Source organism: Lynx rufus, unplaced genomic scaffold, assembly GCF_022079265.1.
Source record: "Lynx rufus isolate CCGP_SWC_20201006 ecotype Redwood Valley unplaced genomic scaffold, mLynRuf1.p SCAF_7, whole genome shotgun sequence".
NCBI lineage: Eukaryota > Metazoa > Chordata > Mammalia > Carnivora > Felidae > Lynx > Lynx rufus.
Window position 1 is genome coordinate 102,665,564 of NW_025814889.1, and position 20,453 is coordinate 102,686,016.

At 38.1% G+C, this 20,453-nt stretch overlaps 1 protein-coding gene across 2 annotated transcripts in view; it reads left to right on the forward strand.

Moving 5' to 3' along the window:
- SYT1 (synaptotagmin 1) overlaps positions 1-20,453 on the forward strand; it is a 210,932-nt gene that overhangs the window by 94,423 nt on the left and 96,056 nt on the right. For both annotated transcript variants that reach the window (XM_047067005.1, XM_047067006.1), the window contains exon 6: positions 17,469-17,586. In XM_047067005.1, the coding sequence (XP_046922961.1) occupies positions 17,469-17,586 (118 nt within the window). The remainder of the gene's footprint in view (positions 1-17,468; positions 17,587-20,453) is intronic.

A 20,453-nucleotide genomic window follows, 5' to 3' on the forward strand; every position in this document is an offset into this window, starting at 1 on the left:
TAATCCCCTTTATTTCACCCATACCCCTACCCACCTTCCCTCTGGCAACTTCCAGTTTGCTCTCTGTATTTGAGTATTTTTGTCTTTTTCTTTGTTCATTTGTTTTGTTTCGTTAATTCCACATATGAATGAAATCATATGATTTCACTTAGCATTATACCCTCTAGGTCCATCCACATTGCAAATACCAAGATGTCATTCTTGTTCATAACTGAGTATTATTCCATCATACACATACACACATCTATCCCACATCCTTACCCATTTATCTATGGATGGACACTTGGATTGCTTCTGTGTCTTGGCTATTGAAAATAATGCTACAATATACATAGGAGTACATTTATCTTTTGAAATTAGTGTTTTCATTTTCTTTGGGTAAATACCTAATAGTGGAATTACTAGATCACACAGTAATTCTATTTTTGGTGTTGTTGTTGTTTATTGGTTTCCACAGTGGCTGCATCAATTTGCATTCCCAGGAACAGTGTACAAGGGTTTCTTTTTCTCCACATCTTCACCAACACTTTTTATTTCAGACAACACAATTTCATACAATTCTTTTCAGTCTCAAATTCAAAATGCTATCTGTTAGATTTCACATATTCTTTTTCCTAATTGGATGATTTGGGGAAGTCAGCTGAAATTTGTGTGATTAAAAAATTTTCTTCATTTATTTGCCAAGAATCCATTTTCATTTCAAAGCAATGGAAATAAGGATTACCTCAGGCTCTTAATTTGTCCCTTTGCACAATTTATTGAATAACAATGGTTACTACTTTACTGACATAGATTTCATGGAAATCTACAGACTCTTTTAAGGTACAGTGTTGGTAAACATGCTTTTACGTGACTTCACATTTGAAAAAGTCCTTTAAAAAATTAGTACTGATTTCCATTAACAGGATATACTATAATAATAGATAAAAACCACTGATAAAAAATCCTAATAAAATGATAAAAGTCCTCTGGTGAAATGGACCAGAAATGTATGGTCAGTTTTCTCATTTCTATTTCCTAGAAACATAGTAAGCGTCTTTCATAAAAATATGATGCTCGAAAGGTGAAAGCCAGAATGCCAATACAAATAAAGGGGGAAATTATCATAGTTTAAAATGACTTAACAATTGCATAACACACGCTTTAAAACATTCATTTAGTAATCATCGCTTATAAAAATCTGATGTATTTTACGTAACTAAAAAATTTCTGAAATCTCAGCAGGGTCACTCCAATTTTTGGTCTGAATACATGCAAAATACAGCAACTAAGATGTACCTATGTGTTTTCTTTGTCTCAGAGAGTGGCTTCCATTCAAATCTATATCATAGCTCACTTGCCGATAAACTATTTTTGCACTGTGTGATTTAGCGACACCCACATTTCCATCCAAGGGACGACTGAATTCTCTAATGATGTTCTGATTTTCTTAACAATGAACACCACTGAACTTTCCCCTAGGCAAACCAGATGGAAACTAAATTGTTTCTGTAAAATGAACAATTTGTGAAATCTTGGCAAATTGAATTCCAAATATGCTTAGAGATGATCTTGACTTCCTCTGTAACTGCCACAACATGCAACGTGTTTAAGGCCTACATGAGAAATACACTAATTAGCTACATAACCTTTAAGCAGAAATGAATGAGAACAGAATATCACCAACGAAGAGATAGAAGTCAAAAACTCTGAAAACAAGTAATCTGCAGGTGAGACAGCTTCACTAAGAAACTAGGAGATTAATGTGGACGTTGTCAGGTGTTCACTTACCACCTTTGCATTCATCACTTTGACCTGTTTTCTGAAGGAGGTAACCAAGGTTAAGTGAACTTCACATTGCTTCAAGTCAGTCATATATATTCAAGATGAAAAATTTCAAATTCCTAGACTATGCCGATAGATATATGCTGTTCCACAGATCTCATCTATACCCAAAATCTATAGGGACTGTGCATGAGAAGGATTGTTTCTATTACCCACAATCTGATTTCACAGTGAAACTACCAAGCAGGTGCAACATGCTTGTAGCACCAAAAAAAAAACAAAAAAAAACCAAAAAAAACAAAACAAAAAAAAAACACTTCATCCCAAGTACAGAATTCTTACAACTCCCATAACGTTCCATCCACAGAGGGTCATTATTCCCCTAAAAAGGACTAAAATGGCCAGAGTCAAAACTGACTTTTATACCTATTCAGAAATTCAAATATTCCACCTCAGCTATTAGGTCATCAAGTAATGAGGATTCTTTTGCATCTCTACAAGATCCAGCTATTTGATGTCTAAAAAAAGATAATAATGAAGCAAAGAAGTAGGGGAAACTTTTTAAAAATGATTATTCTAATGATACTAAGCTAGCAAGAAAAATATTAATACCTTTCAGTTAAATCTTTTATACCCTTGATCTCATTTTATTCTTACCATATGTCATAAAAGGTAGCTGAGTTATTATATATAAAACGAGTTACAATTTCTATCCAACCATCAAACTAAAGAAATTTCCAGTGTTACTCATGTATCATTTTTAAAGCCTACTCAATCTTGCCAACTTGTAATTGTTTTCTCTTTGGCTCTTTTACATTTTTACCCTGCCAAGTTATTTTCCCAATGATCTTCATCCATTGTCTTCGATATACCTACTCTCCCAGGAAGTTTGATCCCCAAAATCCCACTTCCACTTTTTGCTTTTAATCAGAAATCCAAATGATACCTTAACTCTAAAGAAAGTTTATCAGCTATGTGCTAGACATAGGGTTTTCTTCTCTATCACTAGTGCATACAACACAGCCTTTCACTTCCACTCCCCCTCAGTCTTGACCAACTAATTCCAAACTTTTTCTACGCTAGCACAAAAATTAAGAATTGCCATTTTTTTCTTTCCTGTGCCCTTCTACAGTAAGACACCATCTTTCTCGACCTGTAACTTTATACTGACCTTTAGCCATATGGCAAACACAGTGTTAGTCAAAACAGATTAAAATCCAGACCTTACTTAATGAAAGTGGCAGACAGAAGCAGCAGACATCTAGAGTATAATATTACAAGTCTATTCTGAGTTTGCAAAGGTTGATCGTGGAAACACAAAGAGGGAAGAAGGGCCAAACTCTGAGTGTAGTCAGGGAAAGACACCTAAAGAGTTAACAGTTGAGAAGTAAGTAGGAATGCAGTAGAAAAACAAAGGAAGGAAGGTTATACTGGGCAAAGGAACCAATATGTTCAAAGACTGAAGGCACAGTAACAGGGCAGTCAAGAACATGCAAGTATAGTTCTTGCTCTATTTCCTGCAACCCCAAATGAAATTGCTTTCATGTAGCAACATCTCTGCTGTATACATCTACTTTGATACTACTTTGTACAGTACTTTTTTAATTTTCCTTTTTAGGTCTATGGCCTTTATCTTGTATTCTGGCGTCATTTTCATGGATGCCCTTTGTATTTTCAAACATCTTTTCAAAAGAGACCACCATTTCCAAGAGTCTATCTAAAGGATGGTTGTGTTTAACCTGGATTCTTGCATTTCTGCTGTCTTAATTCTCTTTGCTCATCAAGATTACGAGAGCCAGGTGCATTCACAAACCTGGTCTTTTCTAACTTTTCTCCTTTTCACTACACATTCACACCCACCTCTAACCCATGTTTTCCCTTTCCAAGAACCCATTCCCCCACTCTAGGTGGTACCCTTCCCCCTACAGATGAGTATCAATACCCCCCCCACACACACACACAACCAATCCCTTCTGAGCATTAACTTCCCTCTTGCCTTATTGTAGACAATGAGAATAAATTTTCCCCCTTTCAGTCAATAATAGTTTCCTACATCTCCCCCAAAAGTCCCCAAAAGCAACTTTCAGGGGCAACCTACCCCAAAACACGTACCTTCCCTTCTTGCTAACCTCCTCGTGCTACCTTGTTCTTATCTAAGACTTTTTATCTTCAGGCATTTTTTTCTCATATGATTTGCTGACACACATGTAAAGGACATCTCTAGCTGTTCCCACCACCACCAGAATGCATCTCTGCCCTGAATAACAAATAACTGGAAGATAGAGTGCCCACGTTCCTCTCAATGGGCTTCCTACTTTACACTTTTCTATTTCCCTATCCTAATGTCAAATCTCCCAGCTGCCATTAGTGAAGCTTCAAGAGATCACAGTATTTTTTTCCCCTAATGAGGCTGTCGTAACCTGTATCTCCCGTTTCAATCCTGAAGAGAACCAAGAGCGTTTTAGCTTGCTCAGGGAAATCACCACAGTGCCTTGTGCTTTTCCCTCTGACACAGTCTACAAGATATATCCATCTTCTCTGCCATCTGAGGTTCACATCAATTCTTTATTTCTGTGAACTTGAATGACTGCAAATATGTCTCCTGGGTTCTTCCCCGTTGAACTAGTAATTAAGGTCCCACCCTCATGGCATCTCACCAGGCAGGTCTCATCCCTTATGAAGTGAATCCACACAAAAACCTTTCAAAATCCTCCCACTGCTTTTCCTCACCGTTCCCAAGTTGTTTTATTTTCCTTATCTTCTCTCTTCCTTCTGCCCTCTTTATAATGGAAAATGAAATAGATGAACATTTTCTTCTTTACCCTCTTCCTTGGATTTTTTTCTCTCTATTCTATTCGTTTCTCTGGTTTTCTCCCCTGCCCAATTCATCAGCTTTTCTTCCCTGTCTTCTCTTTTTTTCCAAGGCTTCCATTTGCTATGGACAGACCCACAACCAGCTGAAGCCAGAGTGGAGAAGCTGGGTTGGCCCCCTCTGACCTCCCTAACCTTGCTTTTAAGTAGCTTTTCTCCCCTCACCAGTTTCTCTAACTCGCCTGTCTATACCACGCTCTTTTTATCACCTTCCTTTGGTTCTCTCCCAGATTTCATGTTCGCCCCCCCTCTCACATGTAGGTCTTATGTAATCCTCACAGAAAGATACGGCAAGTGCTACTTATCTAATTCAACAGTAAGGGAAGAATTTGCTTAGAGCACCCCCTTGAGCTGGTTAGTGGCACAGCTTGGGTCTGTTCAGCATTCACCTTCTCTTTTACCCCTTTATGAGGAAGAGAAGGAAAACCTTCCTGCACCAATGATGTGAATTGGTGAGGCACTGCCCTTCCTTCCAGATTTCTTCTTAGTCACCAACATCCTGTAACTAAAAAGGGGAAAGTATTCTTTGGATAAAACAACACCCTGGCTACTGAGCTTTGTCTGTCAAGATCGTATTCCCCCATAGTATCCCCTCAAGTTGGTTAGGATACACAAGTAAACGTAACTACAAGTGACAGAAGGTCAGGATACAAAGTCTTTGCAGTTTTGCTTAGTATACTAGTAAAAATTTAATGCTGCAATATTAACATAAGCCTATGTAGAAATCATTCAAATGTGTATCTCTGCCACTGGAGGTAACACTTCTCAGGGTCAAAAGTGCCAAACAACGCCTTCCACGGATTACCTGGCATTGTTTTGTTTTGTTTTTTATGAATGTTCCAAGATCAATGACCCACCTTCTAGATAAAAGGAAACACTGTAAATAATTAAGTGCACAGATCAAATTCGCATTTTTATTTAGAAATATATTGCCCATATTTCAAAATTACTTGGTGTCTACATTTTACTATAGAAGATTAAAATAGTTATTTGAATGATCAGAACTAGTGTTAACAGTCCACTTTACCCAAGAGCCTCAAAGTCCCTTTAAGACAAGAATGGAATATTTAAAATTGGGCCTGACCCCTGCCCTCCCTTAAAAAAAAAAAAAAAAAAAAAAAAAAAAAATCAAGGACATGTAGTTAACATAGGGAGAACATTAAAGAAACAAGGCAACTTGGTAAAGGTTTGTCTTTGGATACCTTCCCAACTATTTTCCATTATTTCCCTTCTTCACGTGTCCTCCTACAATTGGTCATTTACCTGGATTCCCATTATGCCCTCCTCTAAAGCAGCATCTCAACTTATAGACAACCACAATCGTCTCCAGTTGTGCCCATCTCCACTCACTTAGACAAATCTTCCATAACCAAAAAAACTATCAAAATTTAATACCAAAATGGATTGTTATATCATCCACTAGGGGGCAAAACAGCATTTCATATCACTTTAAAGGGCTTCTAGAGATCTGAAGCTTCAGCAAAAGGGAACGAATGATGATATTTCAGGCACCACAGCGTATGACAGCATGAAGAATCTTTTGACAAGGACATTTCTGGTACTCCCTTTCCATTCTCTGTTCTGTTCACACTCCCTTACCCTACACACGAAATTCACATATAAAATTAACCACAACAAGTTCCTCTACCTTCTCCATAGTGGTTCTTCCTAAAACATGTTTCTGCAATGGCATTTACCATTTTATGTTGAACTTTTGTTTTATGCCTATTCTCCCTAGCACAGAGTAAGTTTAAGGGCAAGAACAAGTTTTAATCAGCCCTTTTTTCCCCAGCACCTTGCACCATGACTGACATACTGAAAATATAAAATAAGGGCTTGGTAAACTGAATTAAGATCAAGACTAAGTGTTGCTCATTTTCTACAAACCACAGAAAGTGGAATAGATTACTAATCCTACTTCTAAATAGATTCTGACAAGCAGTGAGTAGTCTGTGACAGAGTGGAGCCTTCAGTAAACATGTATTCATTCTTGGGCTCAATAAATATGTACCAACCATCTTCTATGTGCCAAGCAGTATGCATATGGATGAAAGGACACTATGCAAAGATGATCAAATTCATGGGACTGGGATACAATGCAAAAAATGTGATTATAATTATTGTACATGATTATAATATATGATTATTATAGTCAGTATTTCAAAGGAAACATTGGGGGGGCTACTATAGAATATATAAGAAGAGCCTTATTTAGTCTGGTGAATCAAGGTTTCTCTAAATGAATTTTGAAATGAGGTCTGAAAGATGAATAAAGAGGACAGAGTGTGTCAAGAAAAAGGAACAGTTTATGTGATGGTTTTGAGAATATTCCAACTGATGGCAAAGATGTGGGTCTTTATCTCGGGAGAGACATGATACCTACCTGAGGGTTTTGAGATCTGTTATTTATAAGGTGATTCTGCTCACTATTTCAGGAATAAATTTAAGGAAACCAACTAAGACTACTGGAAAAATCTAGATGACCAATTATTGGATTAGAGTGATGAATATTCTCATATTGGAATATGAAATTTATTGGGTAGGAATGAAAACAAGTGAACCCACCTGAGAGATTTCTAACAGATAAAAATCTGAACTCTAAGGAAATCAATGGTAATGCCCATTTTTCTGGACTGAGCAACTAGCTGGATGCAGGTACCAATTACTGAAATAGAGTGAGAAAGATTTGTGAGGAAGATCATGAATTCCATTTTTGGCACTTGAGTCAAAGATGTGTGTGAAATATTCTCATGTGGAAATGACAAGTAGGCAGCTGGATATATGAGTCTGGAGCTCAGACAAAATATCTCAAGTCAAGATACAAACTTGGCACTTGACAATCACTTCTACATTGTTACTAAAGCCATAGACTGTGGTAATACATGCATATTTCGTTTCACTGCACTTCACTTTATCGAGATTCCTACAAATTGAAGGTTTGTGAAGCAAGTCTATCAATGCCATTTTTCCAACAGCATTTGCTCACTTCGTATCTCTGTCACATTTTGGTAATTCTTGTAATATTTTGAACTTTTTCATTGTATTTGTTATGGTGACCCTGTGGTCAGTGATTACAGTTTGCAGAGAACTCAGGTGATGGTCAGCATTTTTAGTAGTAAACAATTTAATTAAGGTATAAAAAAGAATTTAATTAAGGTACATACATTTTTAGGCATGTTGCTGCACACTGAATCGACTACAGTGTAGTATATACTTTTAGATGCACTGGGAAACCAAAAAATTCATTTGATTCACTTTATTTGTGATATCTGCTTTATTGTGGCAGTCTGGAACTGAACTTGCAAGATCTCCAGGGTATGCCTCTATTAGTTTATGAAGAAAAGAAATGGGCTAAGACCAAAGCTTGAGAAAGACCAAGACCAAATATGAGTTGCCAGAGGGCAGATAAACCAATCAATAAGGCACTGTATTACAGAACCCAAGGAAGAGAGGGATGTCAACAAATCTGCCTAGACCTCAGGTTACAAAAATATTTATGGCTACAATGAAGATCATTTGAAACCTTAGCAGAAGCCGTTTCAATAAAATAGAGAGTAAAATCAGTGGAACATGAATAAATAGGGACAGTGATTATCACCAATTCATTCAAGAAGTTTGGCTCTGAAAAGGAGCAGAGGGATGTGGTACTACCTAGAAAAGAGGGCAGTTAAAATAGGATTTTTGTTAAAATGTAGTATATGAGTGTTTGCTATTGTATGTGTCAGGCACTCTTGTAACTACTTTGCCTTATATTTTACGATGTTTATTTTGCCCATTGGATTTTTTCATGCTGTATTGTGTCCCAGTGTCTGGAACAGTGCCTGACATCTACGAGATGTCCAATAAATATCCGTTGCATGACCAACTAGTAAATACCCACCTCAGTTCACTGCTCTGCAGTGTACTGTGCTGTTACTTATTTTTAATAGGCATTTTGATTTTCTACTTTAATCATTCTTGTTTTGACATCAGAATATCTATGTTTCCATTATTTCTAATAAGACTACACATGTATTTCTTAGTCACAATAAATTAAAAGGAAATTTTGAAGATCTAAATCATAAAGCTGATATCCGTCTTTGATTACATGAATTTTAAACTTGGAGAAGAGTAATTTGGTTTAAGCAGTTACAGGACTTTGTAGGTGCATCCTTGTGTCTAGAACATTTTTGCCCTCTTCTTCACATGGTTCACACCAAATCTTCCTGTTGACCTTTCTATCTCAGCTCAGGCACTCAGTAGGACATTTACTAATCAGTCCCGCTTTCGCCCTGCATTATGTACTAGCTCTGATTGAAAGGGGAGAGCTAGGAGATTTGTTTTAAAGCTATATTTGCAAGGGAAGCACGTTAGTTTTTACAAAGAATATGCACTTGGCATGGCCCAAGAAACTGTGATTATTAGGGATAAATATCTCCAATTAAAGTCCTCCCCTCCTTAGTTCTGTTACTAGACCCTAGAGGGTTTCAACCTTCTCCTCTTTGCTCCCATGGCATTGGTGCAGTTGAACTGTATTATTATTCTCCATCTGCATCTGTCACTCCAGTGACAGAAGGTCACTACATCTGCAAGTTCATAAAGTCCTCCTACTCATCTAAGTATCCATGGAGCCTAGAAGAGTCTATAGTGCAACCTATTTTTCTTTAAATAAGGAATGAAGGAGTAATTGAATGAGTACAGAATTAATAGGTTATATATAGTATCTTCATAAAATAAGTATTCAAAGACACAACATACAGTCTCATTCACCTGAGCAATTTACTGTGTATTTGTACACTAGGCCAGATTTAGTCTTTTCAGCCTGGATACATCCATAGCAACATTTCATACTGTGACCATCTGGACTATTAGATGTAAATACTGATTTGGCAGATACTTCAGTGATATGAGTATAGTTGTGGGAATAAAATGAATTTGAAAGCTACCACCACCCAAAGGATATATTTAAAGCAACTCTTATTAAGATGAAAAACTTGACATTATCCCTTTTTAACTGGAGAATGTCCTAGTATTTTCATAAATGAAGAATATGCAAATAATCTGAATTTTCATTTCAAAAATTTTAGGCTGCCATTTTTTATTTGTCACCTTTAAATAGACTCCCAACCTCAGAGAAAAACCCTCAACTCAGAGAAGCTATCACCAACTTGACACACAGAAAAATCTTAAGATTAACATAAATAGAATATGTCCTTGTAAAATGTCACAGCATTAAGTCAATTCAGGTACCTTTTTAAAACTCATTCTAAAGTACAGCATTTCCAACAAGCTCGTGAACTTAGCTCCACTTGCAAAGGTCACTAAAGTGAACCCTTCTTTTTATATATAAAATGATGGATGGTGCTACAGAAGCCATCAAATAAATATTCATTTTAAATCAAGCTTTTTATTTATCCATTGTAGATGACCTCTGTTCTAATATCTATATGTAATGTTTTTCAAAAAGTAAAGGCATTGCTGTAGTTGTCTATTAAATCATTAATTTGTGTCTACTCTATTCAGTGGCTGCTTTAAAAAAAAAAAAAAACGGAATTGTCAAGCTTCTCAGAACAAAGGTTCTTTCTGATTGTCAGCTCCGTATTCTAAAAGAGCAGGTTAATTTCTCTGAATTTCACAGTTGGAACTTTCTCACACTAACTGGCAGTTTCCACCTAGTGATCAAGGCAATTGACTAAAATAAATTATACATAAAGCTGAAATTCCTAATAGTAATAAGGCCCCTTCGTGAGATAATCACACCAGCAAAAGCACTCATCTGTCGGCTGCAACTCTATAGGATTTCAAAATTATCTTATAAAAACTACATTTCCAGAAATGTTTTCATTTCTAGTTTTATGAAAGGCCTAACATGGCAATGTCTATGGCAGCAGGCACAAAGAAGGAGCTCCAAATATAGTCATTAGTTGACTCTTTGATTAAACTGGATATACTGTTGATAAAGCACTAGTGTCTGTGCTGTTTATGCAGCAAAAAGTTTGGTGAGGCTCTCATTTCAAAACAATCAACAGTTATTTATACTACCTAATAAGGTAGATCGTGAGGGCTTATCAAGTACAATCCCTGTCCTTCTGGGGTTTAAGATGAAGGAAACTGACATATGAAATGGGGGGGGGGGAATCATCTCTAGGCACTATGCTGCTGGCCATAAAGTGATCACTAGCAGAAATGTATACAGGCTAGAATAGTAAAAAGATACTTTGTTAAAAAGATGCAGACTTGGACTAAGGCCTGAAGGTCAGGGGTAGTAATTTTATTAGGCAAACAGCCCTAAAGATATTGCAGATGGATTTCCTGACTGCAAAAAACTTGGTGGTAAGAACTAATAGAAGAAATGTAGTCATTGTTTTGGTGAACTGCCCCCCCACCCACCCCCACCCCCACACACACCGCAATCTTGTACCATCTTTATGGACAAATTATTTACTCCACTGGCTGCCCAGAGCATTGATGGCTGATATTTACTCCACTGGCTGCCCAGAGCATTGATGGCTCATAACTGGGTCCCTCCTTCTCAGCATCGCCCTCAGCAGAAAAGACCCCCTGGTCCAAAATGTGGGGACTGTCCACAATGAATGACTGGTGGATTCAGGAGCATAAAAATTTCACCCCTTTTAAGAATTCATAATGTATCTGAAGTGCTGTCCCAGCTCCAGAGCTCCCCATAGGATTGGCTGAGGCCTTTGATAGGACTGCATCATAGCCCAACATTTCCACCTGTGCAGTTCTGCTTCCTGCACTTGCACACACATGTTGACCCAAAGGACACACCACAATAAATCTCCTGCCTTCAAATCTGAGTCTGTTTCCCTGGAGAACTTGACCTGTAGCAATAAAGGATAATGTGGGGAGCAATCTGACTGTATTTGATGGAAGGGACTCTAAGTTTATTCATACAAGAGGCATATATGGACCTTGACTCTGTGCCAGCCACTATTCTAGGGCTTACAACATAGCCATGAGAAGAACAATTCTCTTGTAAACCTATTCTAGTGGGGAAAACCTAAACAAACATAAAGGAACTTTAAGGGACATATGGTAGGATGAAAAAGAAGCAGGGCAAGAGGACAAGTAGTGTGTATATTTAGGACCAGATAGGACCTTATATAGGATGGCCATATAAAAATTCTAAAGAAGTGACACAGGATCAGAAAGCTGAATAAACTAATAGAACAACCCATGATAGTATCTGGGGCAAGAATATTGCAGATAGAAAGAACAGTAAGGCCAAAGGCCCTGAGGTAGAAGTGTGCCTGGCATATGTTGAGAAGAGAAAGATCAGGAGCACTGTACGAAGCAGAGGGTCAGACCACATGGGCCTTCTTGTCCGAGGAATATGGAGGATTCTAGGTGAAATGAGAAGACATGAAAGGGCTCTAAATAGGGACAGTCTCATGATTAGATTTCCATTTTAAAAGGATCCCTTTACCTCATAGGTGAGAAAAACTCTAGGAAGGAGCAAGAGTGGAAGCAGAAAGGCTATTAGGAGGCTATCAGAGAGGTGTAGGCCAGGAATGAGAACTTGGGCCTAAGGTTATAAATCATAACAGTTTGCCTGGGACTGAGGTTTTTCAGGGTATACAGGAATTTTAAGGCTAAAACCGAGAGTCTTTTGCAAATCAATGCTTTTGTTCTCCCTACCTGCACTGGAGTGAAGGCCTTTAAGTAGGGAGAAGAGGTCAGATTCAAAATAGATTCTGAAGGTTGAGCAGATAGTGAAGTAGAAGGAGAAGGTTTGGATAGTTAGTGCAGAGACAAAGTACAGAGTTTCTTGAAAGTCAGGAAAATGGCATTGGTAAATAGTCTTTGGAGAAACTATGACTAATGAGATCTTTCATCAGACTGTTGCAGAAAAAACATGACCGAAGTGTCCAGAACTTGATCTCAAACAGTAGAGGTAGAAGTAATGGAGGTGGTGATAGTGATGGTGACAATGACAAATATCAGAGATGGAGGTCATATTGGAGGTAGAGGTGATGAGGGTAGAGGTTGCATTGATCATGATGGGGAAAAATTAAGTAAAATTTAAAAATCCAATTTGAGGAGCACCTGGGTGGATCAATCAGTTAAACATCCGACTCTTGGTTCCAGCTCAGGTCATGATCTCACAGTCATGGGTTCGAGCCCCATGCCAGGCTCTGTGCTAACAGAGCAGAGCCTGCTTGGGATCCTCTCTCCCTCTCTCTGCCCCTCCCTTGCACTCACGTGCGCTCACGCTCTCTCTCTCTCTCTCTCTCTCAAAATAAACATTTTTTAATCCAATTTGAGAGACATTGGCAAAGACAGAAATTTCAAGACGTATGGGCTGAAAGACTAAAGGAAAACAGGAGGAACATTGGTCACTGGAAACCAATTACTTAGAGACCCTAACAGAAAGGGGTATTGGAAATAATAGTCAAGGGGAGGATTTGGTGATGAACACATTTAGTTAGAATGAATTTAAAGTGAGAGTGGAGTATCTAAGTGGGTGGTCGGTTGGAGCATTAGTTTGTCATTCCAGATGCCAGTCTGACAATACAGAAAACTCATTATTTTGAGTCAAAGGACCTTGGTTCAGTTCTGCACTGAGATGCCCATGTAACCATATGTAACCTCTGGGTCTCAAACTCTTCATGAATAAAAGAGGCATAACAGTACCTACTGTTGTTGAGAAAAGACATAGAATTGTCAAGGACAAATAAGCATCTGAGATGTAGGTTTGGGGATCATCTTTCTCTGGAAGTTTTCCAAGAACCACTTATGTTTCTCATCACCAGAACCCCAATAAAGAAAACTTTTTTTTTTTTAAGTGTAGAAAGTCTTGGTTTCTCAAACTTTAAAGTGATACATAATGAGGCTTACCATCAAAGGAGGCTATTGCTGGGGCACCTGGGAGACTCAGTCAGTTGAAACTTTTGGTTTCAGCTCAGATCATGGTCTCATGGTTCATGCCTTCAAGACCCACATCAGTCTCTGTACTGACAGTGCACAGCTTGCTTGGGATTCTCTCTCTCCCTCTCTCTCTGCTCCTCCCCTGCTTGTTCTCTCTCTTCTCAAAATAAATAAAACTTTAAAAAAAATTTTAAAGGAGCATATTGCTACCCAACCATCTTTCTTGCAAACTGACATGTGAAAACTATTAAGTAAGGGAGGTTGACATAAAACTGTCCACATACAACTATCAGATCATTCCAGTTCTTCTGTGTAAGTGACCAGAGATAAAGCCTTCATAGGCTAGAACAAGACTCTAGGAACAGAAGTGCATCTCCATCTAATCACAGAAGTTCAGGGAAAGGTTTTATGGAGGAGAAGAAAATACTTGTTTTCCTACAAGTCATACTGGTAGGAGACCATCAATCTAAGATTCTAAAGTAACAGCACATGCTTACAACGTAAGCCTCAGACATAAGCCTGTTTCAGCCATGGCCAAATAGAACACACCTTCGGAAGAGGTCAGCTCCATGCAGAGCTCTGACAGCTATGTCCTTGGCGGGGTGGCATCAGAGCATCTCTAGGGTGCATATCTTGGCTTTTCTTGCTTCACATGAACTTAGGGTTCCCACCTCATCCACAACATATGAAAAACACACTGCGATCCTATTTAGAAATGCCTTAAACCAAGGGTCAAACCAGCATGTAACAGAAGTTACCCCAATTCTCAAATTTCGTTTTAGAGAATTATTAAAGCTACTTTTTTAAATGTTTATTTATTTACTTAGAGAGGGAGAGGGAGAGGGATAGAGAGCAGGGGAGGGGCAAAAAGAGAGGAAGAGAGAATCCCAGGCAGGCTACCCTATCAGTGCAGAGCCTGATGCAGGGCTCAAACCCATGAACCTCAAGATCATGACCTGAGCTGAAACCAAGAGTTGGATGCTCAATCGACTGAGTCACCCAGGTGCCTCTAAAGTTGCTTTTTAAGGAATTAGTAAAAGCATATACTTATACTCAGATAGTTACAACTCAAAAAATGTAACTAATAAGATAAAGGTTCATATGAATTGGATGCCTTCACCTTTTTCAAGAAAATGATGCCACAAAGAATACAAATTCCCAAATAATGACTAGCCTTCAAGTGGCCTACAGATCCAGAAGGAAGAAGATTTTCATACACTAAAAAGTAACTTCAATTGAATAAACATGTATTTTTAAGTTACTAATTCGCCATACCAGTTATAGTTTTATAGCATGTGAAATCTCATACGTTCAAGTTCCTAAATTAAGGATTAAATGTAAATCCTTAACTGGTGCTAAATAAGCATTTTTCCATATTTCCTTTCTCCCAAAACATCCATCTTTATTCACCACCCCCCCCCAAACATTCATTCTTCTTCCACTCCATAACTTTACAATTACAGGTAACTACACACTTCTCCTACCTGAGGCATGGGAGGTTCAAACTCTGTAACCACTCCCTTTCAAACTAGATATTATGCAAAATCTTAAGAATTCCCTATGTTTCATAAGATTGAATAATAAAGAAGTATTAGAACAAAGATAAGTTGTGATGTTTCTTGAAACAACTGAGATGCCATAAACTGTATCTTTAGACTGGACTATAAAAGAGGTGCTGTTTAAGAGAGAACAGTCATATCTAAAGCGCCTAACTAGAACAGTTAGAGTCACCTGGTTCTGCAAGACAGTGAGTGCCCCAGGGAGGGTACTGTGGCAAAAAGATAGAATCCTGCAAAATGAATCCTCCTAATGAGTATTTTTGAACAGCAATTTTGTTCATTTATATTTCTCTTATAAGGTTCAGATGAATCTGTCCACACCCTGTATTAATTTCTAGGGTATTGATTCCCATTCTGTATTTTCAGACTATGAAATGGAATTTATTCTACCAGATTCTCTTCATGTGTAAATTAATTCCTAGAGAATAAGTAGGCATCTCGGGTGAATTTAGCACATTACAAGTTACTATTATCTACATTAGTGGAAGGGAGATATGACCTAGGTAATTCAAAACAGTGATATTATCTAAAATTTCCATTTATTTACTTTTTTGAGAATGCATGGAAAGTGATATTTCAGACAAGGACCAGTCTTCAAGGAGTTTATAGTCATATAGGAAAATTAAGACATGTGCATAATAAACAAAGAGTCCTTAGTGACATAAGAGATGGATAAGATGCTATGAGGACTCAAGGAATCAATTGGGATTATAAACTCATATTATGCTTCCAATAAAGCATTACTTAAGCACAAACTCCTCTCTCTCTCTCTCTCTCTCTCTCTCTCTCTCTCTCTCTCTCTCACATACACAGAGAACATTATTTTTCACCTATAGATAAATCAGAACATGTAGATTCACTTTCCTTTTTAAAATATGGCTTTATGGCCAGTAAAAGGAATTACATTTCCTGAGGTTGTTAAATTACATCTAGGCAGTTATTTCTACACTGGAGACTTGGGCTGATTTAGCACATAAAGTCATCAATAAGGCCAAATACAGTCATAATAAGAACATAACATGAGAAGGCCTTCTGTACCTTATTCTTACATTGAGTCCAACTGCAGATGTCGGATACAACCATCATCTGTAGAATCAGAATTCACTTTTTTTTTGAGGGGGGGGGCAGGAAGGTATTCTAAGAAATAAACCTTGATTTGCCATAATACCTAATTTCCTGTGTCAGTAGTTTAGGGCACCTGGGTGGCTCAGTTAGTTGTCTGACTCTTGATTTTGGTTCAGGTGATGATCTCACAGTTTGCCGGATCAAGCCCCACATGGGGCTCTGCACTGATAGTGCTGAGCCTGCTTGGGATTCTCTCTCTCCCTGCTCCTTCCCTGCTCACTTTATTGCTCTCAAAATAAACTTAAAAATATAGTTTAGATCCTTCAGTCTCCCGCCCATTCTCATACTTACACATGTGAATGCAAGAATTCTACTCATGCTGAACAATATCATGGCTCTGAATTAGTTATCCTAAGAAGGTACTAAGGGGTGCGAACCCATAGGAGTTCTGAGAAAAAGTAAAACTTCTATATACCATCATTTTAAACTGAATCAAATGTTCAGAAATGTCAGAGTACAGGACTGGTGACTGTTCCTTAGGCCTAAAGTAGGAAAGCAATGAAATAACCTGAGGGGCTAGGAGGTGCTTTGTATGACTGTACATTTCAAATTTCCAACCTACTGCTTAGATTTGTACAAATAAGGGGAGAATAAGGGAATAGTCAGATCTCACTTGAAATGAGTAAAACTGAATGGGCAAAAACTTCTACTTGTTGCCCTTCCACTCCTAGGAATTCTGAATTTCTCATTAACCATTCAGTCCAAGGGCTCCTGGCTGGCTCACTTGGTAAATCATGTGACTCTTGCTCTCAAGATTGGGTGTAGAGCTTACTTGTAAATAAAAATGCCAAATTAAAAAAATTCTTTAAAAAAGTCAGTCTAACAGTAATACAAGTCCCCTTCCTAAAAATCTAAAGTAGTAGACATAATCCTATTTGAAAGGTAAAAAGACAAATTTAGGCAGATTGATTCTGCTAAAGGAGTGCTAGGCTCTTTTCAAAGCCATTTAATAAAGTTATGAAATTGTGCCAAAAGCATTGTGGTGCTATTCAGAGTGGAATTTCTAAAAATGTCATCTCAGTCTCATTTCCTGAACTGTTGAATTATGGATATATTTTGATGAATGATAAAGTATAGATGAGCTATTTAAAACTGAAATGGGTTACAATCACTCTTCAGATCTTAGTGAATGAAAGACCACTGGGTACATGCCAAGGAACCCGAGCACTTTCAAATTCTAATTGTCCTAATCTTCCTCCTGAGGAATTTGCAATGTATGTGTACAAACTATATTCACCTTCATTCACAGAGTCACTTATATTCTCTTATTGGTTTTCACAGCAAGAGAAACTGGGTGATATCTGCTTCTCCCTTCGCTATGTACCTACTGCTGGCAAGCTGACTGTGGTCATTCTGGAGGCAAAGAACCTGAAGAAGATGGATGTGGGTGGCTTATCTGGTAAGGCTGTGATGTTTACAGATTTGCTTGTTTTTAATGCTGTTTCATCATGGGTACCAGATGCATGGCATATATACTGTGGATCCTCTGTCCTTACTGATTACCATTTCCTTCCCATGGAGGCTGGAAGTGGTCTCAGAATTTATCCCAAGACAGTGCTCCAGAAGCCACTCTCACTTTATTGCAATTGGCATAAAAGATGAAGTCTATTTTCCTGTTTCATGTTCAGAGTATCAATCATCAGTTCTACAGCACTGAACGCCTCCCCCTTCCCTCCCTTTTTTTTTTTTTTTTTTTTGCTTCTCTTAAAAGGCAATGCCTATGACCATTTTTTGTGGTAGTTGTTGTTTTTTGTGGTTTTTGTTTTTTTTTACCAAAATTTACCTGTAACATAAAAATAATGTCTTAACCAAGACTTATTTATGAGAGGGGCACCTGGGTGGCTCAGTCGGTTAAGCAGCCAGCTTCAGCTCAGGTCATGATCTCATGGTTTGAGAGTTCCAGCCCTGCATCGAGCTCTGTGCTGACAGCTCAGAGCCTGGAGTCTGCTTCCAATTCTGTCTCCCTTCTCTCTGCCCCTCCCCTGCTCACACGCTCTCTCTCTCTCAAAAATAACCAAAAAAAAAAATTTTTTTTAAAGCCTTATTTATGAGGTATTTGATAGCCTAACATAGTTTTTAGTGATACTGTTTTATTAAAGATGCATTGTTTCAAATATAAATAAGCAATAAAACCTATTTGAGGGTGAATCCCCATGGTAACACATTTATTTCTACAGTTTATGTTGGGGATGGAAGAGACCTTTGGATTTGAAGTTCTATATAACCCAAACTTTTTTCTTCTAAAAAAAAAAAAAAACAAACAAACAAACAAAAAAAACTATACTCTTCCTCAAAAGCAAAGCCAACTGAAGGATTTACACAACAGGATTTTTTTTTAATTGTCTGTTCTGTGTAATTGTATTTTTAACTTTATAGTAAATTATTAAAGTAGGAGAAGTTTTCTTTATATGCCATAAGGTCATCATAAATGGACTATGGCTGTCATTGTTTGTGACTGTGGGGTTAGAACCAACATTACTGGTTATTCAGTGTTATCTCTAATGAAAATATTGCAAACTTCAAAAGGTCGTCCCAATGCAGCATGGTCATTTTATATTCTAAAGCATAACAGCTCAAAAATGCTAACACTGAGTTTCCACTTACTGAACTACTAATTTGTCAAACTTAAATACCAGGAGAATTTGGTTATTTCTCTTTATAAGTAAGTTGCCTGAGAAAGCTGCACTAATTCATACCACAAAGGCTCCACTGCAAAACCTACTACTTTCAGGGGCACCTGTGTGGCTCAGTCGGTTAAGCATCTGACTTCAGCTCAGGTCATGATCTCACGGTCCCTGAGTTTGAGCCCCGCATCAGGCTCTGTGCTGACAGCTCAGAACCTGGAGCCTGCTTCAGATTCTGTGTCTCCTTCTCTCTCTGACCCTCTCCCATTCATGCTCTGTCTCTATCTCAAAAATAAATAAACATTAAAAAAAAAAAAAACTACTGCTCTCATTGCTTAAAGAACAATAGAGCAAATTTAAAGCAGTTTCCTCTAAAAATGTTTTAAAAATATCATGTGCCTAAGATGGAAAAATATATGCATGTATATATATGCATATGTCTATACACACATACCTTTTTTGGCTCTGTCCTTTGATATGGCCCAGAAACAAAGACTGACCCACTGGTAATGAGCACCCTTCACACCAGATACGGCTTGAAAATATGAAAATACAGTTTCTAATTAAAAGAACCTGGTATTTATTAAGGAAATGGTAGTTCCAGGTATGGTGCAGGAAATATACAAGCCTAGAATATCTCATCTCACCAGAAAGCAAGGAAGGTCTGAGAGTACAGGGGTCATGTCAAAAGATTTGGAAGCCACCCCTAAGACACTTCCACTGGCCAAAGATGTAGTCATTCGGGCACCAGTAATCTAATAAGTGTAGGGTATTCAAACCTAAACCAAAAGAGCATTTAATGTACAGAGAAATGTTTAGCTTTAAGAACAGTTCACTCCCAGGTAACTACTTAGTATCCTGAGGTAGAACTTCCAACACCTTTGACCTTTCTTTCCTTTGGGTCAATGGCCGAATCCCATGCTAGGTGGCTTCCTTGTATCCTCCCTCACGTGCTCCTTTTCCAACTCCCATGCCGACCATCTCCTCATCGCCTGTATCCTGCACTCCTCCAATCTCCCAATCCATCACATTCCCTTTCACAGAGTTCCAGAAGCGACAACCATGAAACCAATAAAACTTTAGGGTCCCTCATTTGTTCTGTCTCCTTCCAAGATCCTAAAAAGGAGTTCCCATGATCCCTGATATTTCACTCACAATTTGTCACAGTCTGGGTCTCCGACTTCTCTGCCACCATCCATCTCTTTTTGTTTAGCATCATCTGAGTGGCTACAAGCATTTCTGAGAGTTAGTGAAGAACAGAAGTTGGGTCTGGCAGAATATATTTATGTAGCTTGTAATCACTTCCATGTGTAATTGGGTTATTGGTGGCTGCTGAGGAAAGAAAGGGCTGCTGGGAGGACTCCTAACCACTGCACCAACTCAGCATTGTGACATGAAAGGGGCAAGGCCAGAGTTCATATCTAATTTAGCATTCATCATTTTCTCTGTACTACTTTATGTTCTTTTTATTTTTCAAATGCCAAACTACATTTGCTAGAAATGGCCAATTACTTGAATCCAAGTAGGCTGTTTTGCCAGGGTCTAAAATTATAGTAGCTTCAGGACCCACACACCCTGGGTCTACCCCTACATTTGCATTACCTGGAACTGTTTTGTCTAATTATTAAATATTAAATAAGGA